Raw genomic sequence first — 12,269 nt, forward strand, 5'->3', positions numbered from 1 at the left:
CCTATTCCTCCTTCCTATTTACATGTTGGAGACACCAAGATACTAGAATGAGTGGAGGAAAGGGTCTAACAAGCATTTCAGCATATTTGTGCTTATTTAACACATCAACCCCACTACTTCCTACACTGAGAGAGCAGGCGATTTGTAGGCACTAGTATATTTTTATCTTATGAGTATATTTGATATAAACTAAAACTTTATTTCTCAGCCAGGCTATCCTTGTCCCTAGGTCTGCCAGTCCCCATGGAAAGTCTGCCCTTGAATTTGTTTCAAGGGTGAGGAAGAACAGATGTATGGGACTGATATTAAGTGGTCTGGAGGTGATACCCAGCAGCCAGAAGCTTTTCTACTTGCTACAGAAAGGCCAAACATGAAGGCTGGCATGAGGACTGAGAACAGGGCCCCTTCCCACCAGGATGGGGTGCTGCATTTCCTCCTCCCTGTCTTGGACTGCATGAGACTGCTTCTACCTGTAGCAACTGAAAAGTCCTAAATTCATGAAAACAATGAGATAATGCAGGTGAGCCCTTGGAAGGAGCCATCTACTACCATGGCTTTTTTTGACAGAAACTGATGCACTTCAGGAAATTTCCACTGTTATCCCTCACTATGGTCTGTTTGCTTGCTTGGGTTCTTCTTATGTCACCGATGAAGGGGTGGCTTTAAAAACAACAACGTGGATGGGACTGTCAGAGAGTCTTTCAGTCTTTCAGTCTTTTCTAATAACCTGAGTTATTAGAGGTTATCTTGGCCTACAAGGCCACTGCAGTACGGGGTGCTGTGGCCACCCCAGTCCTTAATGAGTATCTACAATGCACGAGGTCATATCAAACAGTCACCTCTGTTTTGCTTGCTGTGCGGTAGTGATGGTGGTGTCCTGGGATATAATGCAGTTGTTCTACCGTGTTGTGCCGTCGGGAGGCGAATGCCTGGCGCTTGGCAGAGGTTGGGGTCATACCTAAGGTATTGTACAAGTTATTTGAGGCACTAGGATGGGAGTGCATTTTTGTCATCCTGTAGCGATCCAAGACAGGTGTTGATACAAAGACGTCTGTGTGTGACAATGCCCGTGACATAGACTGCTCGGGGTACCCCGACCGCTCCGGAGAGAGCAGGGGGTCCTGGGAGTGGAGGCGCTCTGCGGACAGAAGCTGCTCATCTGAGAGGATCCGTTCATAGGACAGGCTAAACTCCTCGGGCATGATCCTCTCAGGAGACAGCACTCTGTCCTGGGACATGGCCCTGATGGGACGGCGAGGCCTGTCCCTGTGGTTGGTTTGTTGAGACATTTTGATGACGTTGATAGGGAGTGTGCCCCTGGCTGCCAGGTCAGGTAGGTGTCTCCTCCTCATGTAGTATTCATCAGCCTCTTTGTCAGCTGTGGGAAAGCAAAGGGAACAATTAGAAACGTCAGAGCATTGTCCCCTGGGGTGAAAAGGGGCTGTGTACAGCACACAGACTTGGAGCAGCCTCCTGGTAAGACCTGAGGGACAATCAACTGGCAGCTAGACCTGAGCATGGACATCCATGTCTTGGTGCTGCCTGTCAGAGAGATGCCAGCCCTGTGTGAGTTGTGTCTCCATGGGCTTAGGGCAGACAGAGAGTTATAACTGCATGTAGACAGGTATAAATCCCTGTGCAATGGATTGCACCTTCTCACACCATGACACAACAGACTCCACATACTGTCCAGTCCAGACCATGGCATCACATGATTTACATGAAAAGCGAGTTATGGAGATATTCTTAAATGTCACCTTCACAAATACACTTATAAGAAAGCACATGGAAGGTGAGCTGAGGCAGGTGAGTTCCCATTAGAGGAAACTCAGACCTTGTTTCTGGCCTCAGATGTGGATATGTTCTGGAATCTGTGAGTGCCCTCATCACATTTTTAATTACTATTTTTGAATATTTGAAAATGTGATCACCCAGCAGGTTTGGTGGGCATGGGGTGCTATCTCTGAGACATTGAATCAACTGCCTACGGGTTCATTTTCAATATTTTCAGGCGCCTTGATTGCTATCATAGAATTTATCTCATGGAAGGTTTATTTCTCAGTTTGCTTCTTCTGTGTCTTAAATGATGTCTGGGTTTCAAAGAAACTCAGCACACACACACATACCCACCCTCTCCTTTTTGGCTTTCAGACTAATGCTTCAGACTCAGAGAGGATGTTGGCTGCTGCAAATATACCCTGATATATCACTTTAATCCTACAGCAGCTGGAATGATCTGATTCAATCAACTTGAATCAGCTCCACAATTATTTCAGACTGAAAAAAAACCCAAAACCAAAAAACAACAGAAACACAAAAACTTTCTGTAAACTCCTTTGATGTTCATATGCTTTAAATTGGGGTACTGAGAATACCTACCTGGAAGAAGGTTTAGCAGCCCTTGGGCTTCAAGCCCAGGCAGTTTGTGAACTGTCATAATGTACATGTGGCTGCAGAGGTGTAAAGCACAGAACATCAGTCCCCTGCCAGAAGTGTACCATCATGAGTGGAAGAGCACAGCACTGGCCTCCATGAGTCAGAGGATGAATGCATGTTTAATGCTCAATACTGATCATTTGTATGAGCCTTCCTCCTCATTTCTTTGCCCGATATGTTTTCTTGATGTGTCCAAAATCATCTCCCATCCTTTCTGGCTCATCAGTCACTTCAGAAGAACTTAGAGTGAGACTCATCCCAGACACTTGGCAGGCAGCCATCATCTCCTTGGAGGAGACAGCACAACACCCACCGGTGTGCAAGAAGGGGATTCCTCATGCAAAGATAACACAAATTTCTCCACCTTACAAAGGAAACAAAGTCTTTCGCAAAGTAACTTTACGGGATCAGCCTGGCATGGAGACTACAGAGCTGGGAACACACACACATGACCCAGTAAGCATTTTCCCTACCAGTCTTGAGCTAGGTGTTGATGGATAAAGACATAATCTCCTATATGTTCTTGCCAGCTTCTGGGACCTATCATAAAATTAATTTGGAAAGTCTTTTGCTTATAAAAGAAATATGATAAGGATATATGATAATGATAATAATGAGGAACCCCACTGATTTTCTCAGCTCCAGTATTTTATTCAGTAGTAGGTGATGTAAGATGGGAAAGTATCAGATGGTGGAAAGGAAAATTTCACATGCATGGACTTTCTGAGGATGTTTGAGTGACAAAAAGAACAAAGCTGTAGGACAGCTGTAGGACAGCTGTCCTCTGCTGTAGGACAGTTTGGGCAATCATGAAGCAAGTGAGGTAGATGGTCCCTCTTCCAATGCTTAGAGTCTCTGTAGGCATTCATCAGACTTAGTAAATATGGTGTGGAAATTTCCTAGTTCCTCTAAAATAACTAATAATTCTACAGGTTTAAAGCACCACATTGGCTGAGAAATGAAGACAATTGGCCAGCTGTCCAATGAAGCAGAATCCTTTGGAGGAAATGTCAATGACTTATGATATGTGATTGGTGTTGACAACATCCCAGAAGTTTGCTCACAAGACAACAGTTACACATTGGTGCCTTAAGGTCTTCAGCCAAACCCTGGGGTGCTGTATGCATCCTGTGCTGGATGATCTCACTCACTAATTTCCTCATCTCCTCTCCCACACAGTCAGAGCTGTTTTCAATGCCCCTTGGACACTGCTCCTCATGGTCCTGCACACAGTCCATGGAACCCAGAGGGTCTGTGAGAAGGATGGTTGAGCCCTCTGTCCCAGCATCCAAAGGGTATGAGCTGAGAACACGTGTGCTGAAATGCACGGCCTGTTGGCACTGCTGTTGCTGTCAACTTCTTCTTCATAGCCTCTGCTCTACTGGCATGCTTGCTGCTGACAGGATTTTCTCTCCACAGTATATATTGTAGGAATGAGTCGTTTTGGTTTTTTTTTTTTTTTGGGGGGGGTTTTTTTGTAATCAAAACCTTTTTGGAAGAGGATCTCATTGCAAATGTCAGATAGCAGCTCCCTTGGCCTCAAACCCCTGTGTCTTTAAAATCACCTTCTAGGAAGTCTGAGAAGACCTGGGAAAATTCCATATGGCCAGAGTAATTTTAGACATTTTTAATTCTATAATGTGGCGGCAGATAGACTTGCACACATTTTCTGTGCACAGGCTTGATAACGATGCTTGAGGCTGGGTGCAGAATGGGAGCTAAGCAATTACTGCTCTGGCACTTGGCCTCTGCTCTGGATGAGAGAACTTCCACTGGATTTGCCCAAGTGACTCTAAATAGATGTAATTAAAGCAGAGAACATCCCAAATGGAGATGTGCTTGGATGCTCACCTTGCTGTGGTAATTGCCAGCAGGAGCTAAACCAGCTTATGTGAGGTTCACAGTGGTCTGAGTCTGCTAGTGAGGCAGCAGAATCAGCAGATTAAAAGTGGTTTGAAGTTGTTCCTGGCTAATTTGGATTAAAAATGCAGAACGTGCTACACTTTAAAAGTTTTGCCAATTAGGAGCATTAGAAACATCTTCTCCTTCCCTGTAAGCAGTGTAGAAGTCTGCGTGGCCTTTTGTTGGCAGCGGCTAAACCATTCAGGGAACTGATTTCATTTCAAAGGTGTTTCTAAGCTCGCACAGGCTGCCTCCTCCTGTGGTTCTGAGAGACATTTAGAAGTTGGCACAGTTATTCCAAGAACATTTTCAGGTGTAGGCAAACTTCTCATCTCCATCGCAAAGGTATCAAAGCTGGAACGGCAGTTTCCCATGAACAACACGTTGGTTTAAGCAGACACCAGACAGACATTTAACAGGCTGTTGCCTCTGAAAGAAAGTGTCAGTTCATGAGCACTGCTTAACCAGTCATGGAGAAAGTAGCTCGATGAGAGGCCGCATGTGCTCTATCACACACGTGCCTTCATGCTGAGGGAGAAGCTGTAACCGCAGCATTTCTGCACTCGGCGAAAGCAAGGAGACAAACACAGCCCCAGGCTTTTGAGTTGGAGGCACCAGGTGCTGCACCCAGTCAGTGGAGGTGGGAACTGTGGACATCTGGTTGCATAGTTTACTCAGATCAAAATGACTCCAGGACCTGAACCATCCAGTCTGATTCACCTCATCCTCATTGCACCAGCAAGTCCACTGGGATAGTGAGGCTCTGATACTGCTACGCCTTATCTGTCTGTTGACACTCACATGAAAACTGACATTTGTAATTTTAGCCCAAATCAAATGACAATCAAATAGATTTCTCCCTCATGGATGTGCTTAAAAATTAAAAAATGTGTCCTAAGTGGATTCCGAAAGGCCATAATTGATGAGCAGACAGAAAGAAATCACTGGCCTATTGATTGACAACATTTTCATTTTTTTAAGCCAGTCTCATACTGGTCTTTCTTCTAAGGCTTCACTAATCTTTTTCAAACCTGTGGAAGTGGAATCACTGGAAATCACATTTTCTGCTCAATTTCTGCTTTTTTTTTTTTCATTGGGTTATTTTTTTATTTCCCCCTCTTTCTTTCCTACTTTGGCAGTTTATGGAACATTGACCAGAGCCGGTCTCACCAAACTTGAGTGTTTATCTGACTTGGCTTTAGGAAAAGATTATTTGCTCTCAGGTAGCTTTTTTTCCCCTCCCATTTAGAGGGAGAGCCCCAAATGAGTGCTCTTTCTCACAGATCTCACCTCAGCATGTCTAAGATGCCATGGCAGAAAGGCAGAGCACAGCTCCCCTGACACTGTTATTAAGAGAAACGAGGTACATTTGTGGTGTTCTGGGAAGAGAAAGTGAAGAATCAAGGATATTTTTTTCTTCCCATGGTTAAAATATGTGTACATATGTCTGTATGCAAGACCATTATAGTAATTACTTTGCTTTTCTTTGAGCTAATTTCTTTGCTTTTCTTTCTCTGCAGTTCTACAGTATTTCCTCCTTGGGTTTGTCTCTTCTGTTTCAATTGGATTTAATATTTTCAAGCTGCCTAGTCATTTGTGAGGGTTCTTTAGCCAATACCAAGTGGTTTAATATGCCTGAAAATATTAGCTTCCTTCTTGATTGATCCTTCCCACTTACCTGGAAACAGCAATTCCCTGGAGCACTGGGCAGGACAGAATTCATACGGCTGCTCTTGCTCAGCTGCATGTTCCCACACCCACCCACCAGTGCTCTTCCCATGCACCAGCCTGCCAGGGCTACTGGGGCCAAGCTGGCATAGGGCTTCCCACCGAGATGGTAACCTGCCCCTCAGAGATCTTCCTACCTGGCCTCACAGGCAGAAAACCCATATGGGTTTCCTGTTGTCTGTGCCCTGAAGTAAGAGCTGGGCAGGTAAACAGCCATGGAAGCAGAAAGCTCACTGCTTGCATGGGACCTGGTTCTGGCTGGCTTCTGTGCAGTCAGCAACCTGTTTCCTACTGCTCCATAAAAGGTCTGGATGTCTTCAAGACCTTGCTCTGGAAGGAGAAGAAGCCATGGTGCTGCTTTCTCAATCAAACGCCAGCAGAGGTGAGTGCCTCCCTGCAAATCCAGCAGTGAGGAGCTCCTGTGCCCAAGGCAGGCACATTCCCCAGGGAGGCAGAGGTCCAGACAGCAGGTATAGCTCATCTCTTCCTTGTTGCACGGATCACTTAGATGAGTTTCCTAAAGTGAGATGTACTTCATTAAACTCTAGACATCAAAATTAAGCTTGTTATCCATTGAAGAGCTAGGTAGCTTGCCAGAGCAACTCAGGTGTCAGTGAGAGACTGGGACCTTCAAAGGGTTTCTATTAACATGGAGGTGACTGGCCACTTGTTACATGCATCAAACAAAGAGATGAGATGCCTGATTGTTGGATGGCTAAAGTAGTGTGAGGTGGATCTGAGCACACCCTTGCTGAGCTCTGTCTCCTCATCTCTGGCAAGGAGATACTAAATATTCTTTCTTCCTGGATGTGCCTTGATATTTCGATTCAGATATTCTTAGGGAGAAACTGTCTTTCACTATTTGTCTCTTCTAACTGTGGGAAAATAAGTGACCTTTAGATGTCTGGCAAGCCTGAAGAAACCCAGAAAAAGAGCTGAAACAGATTAAAAAAGTATCTGATACCTGTTGTTTTACTCAAATAGAAATATTATGTTTGTTAATGAGCTCTTCACAACATTCATTTTTTTTAACCATGGCAGGAAGTTCATTAAAAATAAATAAGTTTAAATATGAAAAATAAGCCCTCAATAATTAATTTGCAAAGCCCAGCATTTAGATATTACTTTTTCTGGATTTTGTGTTGCCTTTAGCTCCTTCATACGTCATAAGAAAATGATGTTGCTGGCATTTTACAAGGGAAGGTCTAGGAGCAGGGTGACTATTTTCCTTTGGCTCCAGAGAAGACCAGCTATAAGAAAGTGATTCAGTGATTCTAAAGGTGCTGAATATATGCAAGCTCAGTGGGAGTGTGGAGTGCTCAGCACTTTTAGACCTGAAACTGCTTATTTAGTTACTTAAATGTATAGCGTGAGGCAGTTGCTTTAGCATTTGTCAGGTTCTTTGCAAGAGGATGGGTTGGTGCCTTGCAAAGATGACTGAGCTATATCTAGATGTGCCATTGACAGGTAAATAGCTGATACTTTCATTGCAGTCTGCAAGGATTGCCTTCTAGGGCTGATGCTGCTGAGAAGATAAGGGGGTGAATGAACCCCACTCTAGCCAATGGCCAAAGACTAACGCTCATGTTCTCAGAGTCAGGTTGACTGCCAGGTATCCTCTAAATGGGGAAAAGGATACTAAATGTCCAGAGGGTCAGGAAAAGCTCAAGAGAGGGACACTGCCTATGCTTAGCATATTCTTGAGGACTTTTAAGCTTGGCATCTTAGCACAAGCTTATTTTTGTCATTTTAGACAAATATCTAGGAAATGCAGTGCTAGAATTCAATACTTAGTCCCTTCTGCTGTGATCTACTGAGGGGCAGGGTAGACAGGTAGGAATCTATTGTTTCTTCAAATGCTGAGCAAAATTTTCAGCATTGATGGGTCAGACTACTAAGACACCACTTAGTAAGTTATTGCTTAGTGCACGGCTGGCAGCACCTGGCATGAGTGAATTTATACAGTGTGAATCAGGTGAGCATTGTGGGAGTAAGTAGACGAGATGTTCGAATGTGACATGCATTTCCAGATGTTGGCTGTGGAAGGTGTGAGAGTTTCAGTTAATATTAGTTTGTGGTTTTTTTAATGTTTCTCTGAGATACATCAATAACTTTAACATAGAGCTTAAGGAGATTTCACTGAGCGTCTGTGCACAATATGTAAAGCAATGACGAAGCACAGGCTGGAGAAGGTCTCGTCCATCCCCTGCATCACAACAGAAGGAGCCGTTGTTGGCATTCCCGGTGAGCACTCCTCTAACCTGTTCTCAGTGATGCCAGGACAGACATCTCCCAGAATCTGAGTAGGAAGTGATTCAGGTACAGTACCAGGTAATCCCAGAAACTACAAATCAATTACAAATTAAACAGTCGGTTTTGGGGCTATCAAGGAGGTATATTTTATGTGCTGAGAAATTGTCATTTCAGCTGTGAAACCAAAAACAAATCATCGCCTCAAAATGGGGACATTTTGAAGCAGTAATGTTATAATCCCGTGATTTCAAGGGTTTTCCAAAGTCAGATATCAAAACCATCCCAGCTGCTAAAGAACATGGACAGCTCATCACCAGGATGCAGAGAAGGAAAAATACTTATGGTTGAGAGTGTGAGATACAAGTATTACCAGGGAGCAAAGCTCATCACAGAGGCAGAATTGTGCATGTGGCACACTGAACAGGGAAGGTGGTAGGTTACAATCACAAAATACCTCACTGCTCTTCTCCAACACAGTTAAGCACATACTTGCTTTTAAAAGCATCGTGTATTTGCCTTAATGTTAAACATGTACATAAGTCTCACATGGAAGCGCCAAGGAGTGGGCTGAGATTTTTCTGTGCTATATTTCCATTCAATTTTCTTTTCTGGAAAATCTTCCACACTGAGATTTGTTATGGACAGTTCAAAGGCTTCCCTGACACTTAATTTTGTGTGTCTCACTTAGCTGGATAAATTGTGAATGCAGATTTTATATAGACTAAGGAAGTAGGATCTGCTCCTCCTCCTCATCTGCCTTCAATGAAGCCATTGCAAGTATAAACACCTAAGTTATTTCTCTAAATTAGACAGTGTGAATACATGGCTGCATCCAGAAAATGTTCATGAAAGCATACTATAAACCTAGTGTCTGAGCCTGGAGAGAGCACTTGCCTGAATAAATATAACTTATTTCATAATCTCACCAAAGCTGAAGAGTTTGCCATCAGTAAAGGTGGTGGGCTGGAGCATTATGGGAAAGTTGGGGGAACAATGCAATACATTAAAACAGCGAGAAAGAACAGATCCTAACTGGTGTGAACAGGGCAGTGAGCAACGTGCTGAAATATCAGAGACACACCATGGGTCAGTGTACAGCACAGGCCAGGATCTGGACACATACACCACGGAACACGGCAGATTGCAGCACTGCTCAAAGCCAGTGTGCCCCCACTGAAATAAATGTTCCCAACCATTTCATCAGTTTTCTGTTGGCTTGAGTTTGTCATCTGGTTCCAGCTACCCCCATGGATTGTGAGATATCTGTGCTGGGTACGCTGAAGTGAGCTCAGCTGATCTGAGGCAGCCAGCTTGGCTCATCTTGACTCCAGCAGAAAGAAAAAGGATTCTCAGAGGACTCTGGCAGGAGCAGATATGAGGCGGAGAAGTGGGAGGCAGCACAGCAAGGAGGTCAGTAAGCAAATAACCACGTGTGCTCTCACAGTAATGAAGTGACTCTTTCTCTGTACTCTTCCTTGATGGGAAGTGACAGCCAAAAGAATCATTACCGGAGATGCCAACTTGGGCAGTACAACAACAGAGAGAAGATTATTGCCTTAACATTGTGCTCACTACAGCTTACAAGCCAATGAGATACAAAGGAAATGAAATGAGCTGACACCTACTTAGTCTCTTCAGAGAAGAATATTTACTTGGGTTTGTCTTGACAGCAGACTCGTAAGATGGTGGGAGGTGAGAGAGGTTCTGGAAGGACCGGGAGAAAGACAGGTCATAGGGTTCGGTGGCAGAAGTAAGGATGTTGTTCACTCGTGGCTTGTCTGGAAAAAAAAACAAAACAAAAAAACAACAGAGAAAGGCATGTCCACAGCGTGCACCAAAACAAGTTGAGAGAGGCAAACCATTCCCACAAACTCCAGCAGGGAGAAGAACTGTAACTGAGCCAGCCTCAGTGACAGGCTGTTGGACATAATTCAAACTGGCATCAGCAGATTGGTGAAAAATGGATCCTGTGGAGTTGTTTCCTTGTCCACAGTGATTAAGGAGAGAAGCAAACTGCTGCCTTGAAAGCGTATGGACCAACCAGTCCTCCTCGCAGTGGGACTGTGAGTCACTCACTTACTGTGGAGGGCTGTGTCACAGTGATGTGGACTGACCCACCACAACCTGCATGAGTTCAGGCAGCATCATCTACCTTCACCCCAGCAATCTGTGCTTTCCACACCCTCAAAGGCATAGGAATGAGTCTGTAGGGTTATTTTAACTGAGGCTTATAATCAAACTGCTCTCTCATCGTGCCAGGTTTCTGATTAATGCTCTGAACCTGGAGGCTCCAAGGCAAAGCTTTTCCATGGCCCCAGGGGTTCTGATGGGCTCTAAAGATGATCATGCTTCCCCTGCACACAGGAAAGTGTGAAGTGGAGCTGTGGGGTGCACATCGGGGTGCAGACAGAAGACAAGGCAAGGTTTGGAGAGGTTCCTGAAGCAGGAAAGGAGGTGCAATCACTGAGGAGTGGAGTGATTCACTCTTCTAATTCACTCTTCTAATTATTTTCATTTTGTTGGTCACTAATGGAGTCTCCAGCCAGTGTCAAAAAGACCACTGTCAGGATGCTGATGCTGAGGGCACTGTCAATAAAGATTAGCAACTTAAAAGTCAAGTCCAGACAATCTGCTGAGTTTGTTTGGTATTGAAATCATGGTCTTTTGCTGCAAGGTGGGTGGAGAATGACCTTTCATCAGCTCAGCCAAAGGATAGGGACATGTTGAATTGTATTTATAACTCCCAGGTGTTCAGATGTTAAAATAGCCAGAGCTAAGAATATTAAAAATAGCAAAAGCTTCAATTACTGGAAGCAAAGCTACAACAGACTACAGTGGGTTCTGTGGGATCTTGCAGCAGTGATGGGATTGAATTAGCTGGATCAAAAGGCCAAGGAGGTAGCCACTTAAGTTGTGGTCTGAAAATGAAATCAGAGGGTTAAGTTCTCTGATACAGCTGAGGAGTCACAGAATGCCCGAGTTTTGGGTTCACACATTCTTGTTGTGCACTCTTCTAAAGTGTGGTCATGAAGAGCAATGCAACATGTGCTCAATACACACTCACATGCCTCAAGACCCATTTACCTCCTCTGAACTGTGGACTGGTTGAGACTAAAACACAGCTTCTGCCCAAAAGTGATTGAACGACGGGGGAATTTCACCTTGACAAATGTGTTGGCTTTGTGCAGCACACAAACATTTGCTGACTTCCCTCATCTCCTACCAAAATTTAAAACAAAATCCACCCAAGTAGAGTACAGATATTTCAGAAGACATTTTTCTAGAGTCACAAATTGAACTGTTTCCTGCTAAAAAAAAATTGCAGGAGTCAGGTCATCTCCTTCCTTCCCTGCTGCCTTTCTCCTGCGTGGAGTCCTGCTTGCATTAGACAGCAGAACATCTTCCTCCTCTCTGAGTGCTCTCATTGCACTACGTCCTTGGTGCTCTCTGTTGCCTAGAAATGGACCTAACAGGTCCCACACGTAGATACAGGGTTGCAGGGCTGCCTCTGTAACTTTTCTCCCACTGTGATTTCCTCCAGATATTTTAAACACTCTGTCACATGTCCTTCACATTACACTCACATTTCTCAGTCAAATACAGGCTGAGACAGCCTTGTCTTCTGGCACAAAGCTGCTCATGATTTCCCAGAGCCAGCTAGGTCAGAGCATTCCTCTGCAGCTCTCAGCAGTGTTACATGTCCAACGCTCAACTCAGAGGCATCTGAACCATTTGGGCTATGCCGTGGTATCTAAGATGCCCACAGAGGGCTGAAATGAGTGATGCAGGACCTATCAGAGATCTGATGCCACCCATGTTTAGGTACTTGAATTACAACTGTCACGTCAACAGGCCCAACACTTGCTCCTTCCTGCCCTTCTGATTCCGTGCACTCAGCTGCTCCATGAACTTCCTCACAATGAAGCTTCCTGCAGAACAAATCACAACAG

The 12,269-nt window shown here is 44.5% G+C and overlaps 1 protein-coding gene across 1 annotated transcript; it reads right to left on the reverse strand.

The window, feature by feature from the left end:
* Positions 1-827: 827 nt before the first annotated feature.
* LOC104528421 (protein shisa-6) lies at positions 828-11,744 on the reverse strand. The gene is made up of 3 exons (XM_010172423.1): positions 11,676-11,744; positions 9,972-10,092; positions 828-1,378 (listed from the first exon to the last, which is right to left on the reverse strand). The coding sequence occupies exons 1-3, from the start codon at positions 11,742-11,744 to the stop codon at positions 828-830; spliced, it is 741 nt and encodes a 246-aa protein (XP_010170725.1).
* Positions 11,745-12,269: the final 525 nt, after the last annotated feature.

The sequence above is a fragment of the Antrostomus carolinensis genome, unplaced genomic scaffold, assembly GCF_000700745.2.
Source record: "Antrostomus carolinensis isolate BGI_N321 unplaced genomic scaffold, ASM70074v2 scaffold53527, whole genome shotgun sequence".
Lineage (NCBI taxonomy): Eukaryota > Metazoa > Chordata > Aves > Caprimulgiformes > Caprimulgidae > Antrostomus > Antrostomus carolinensis.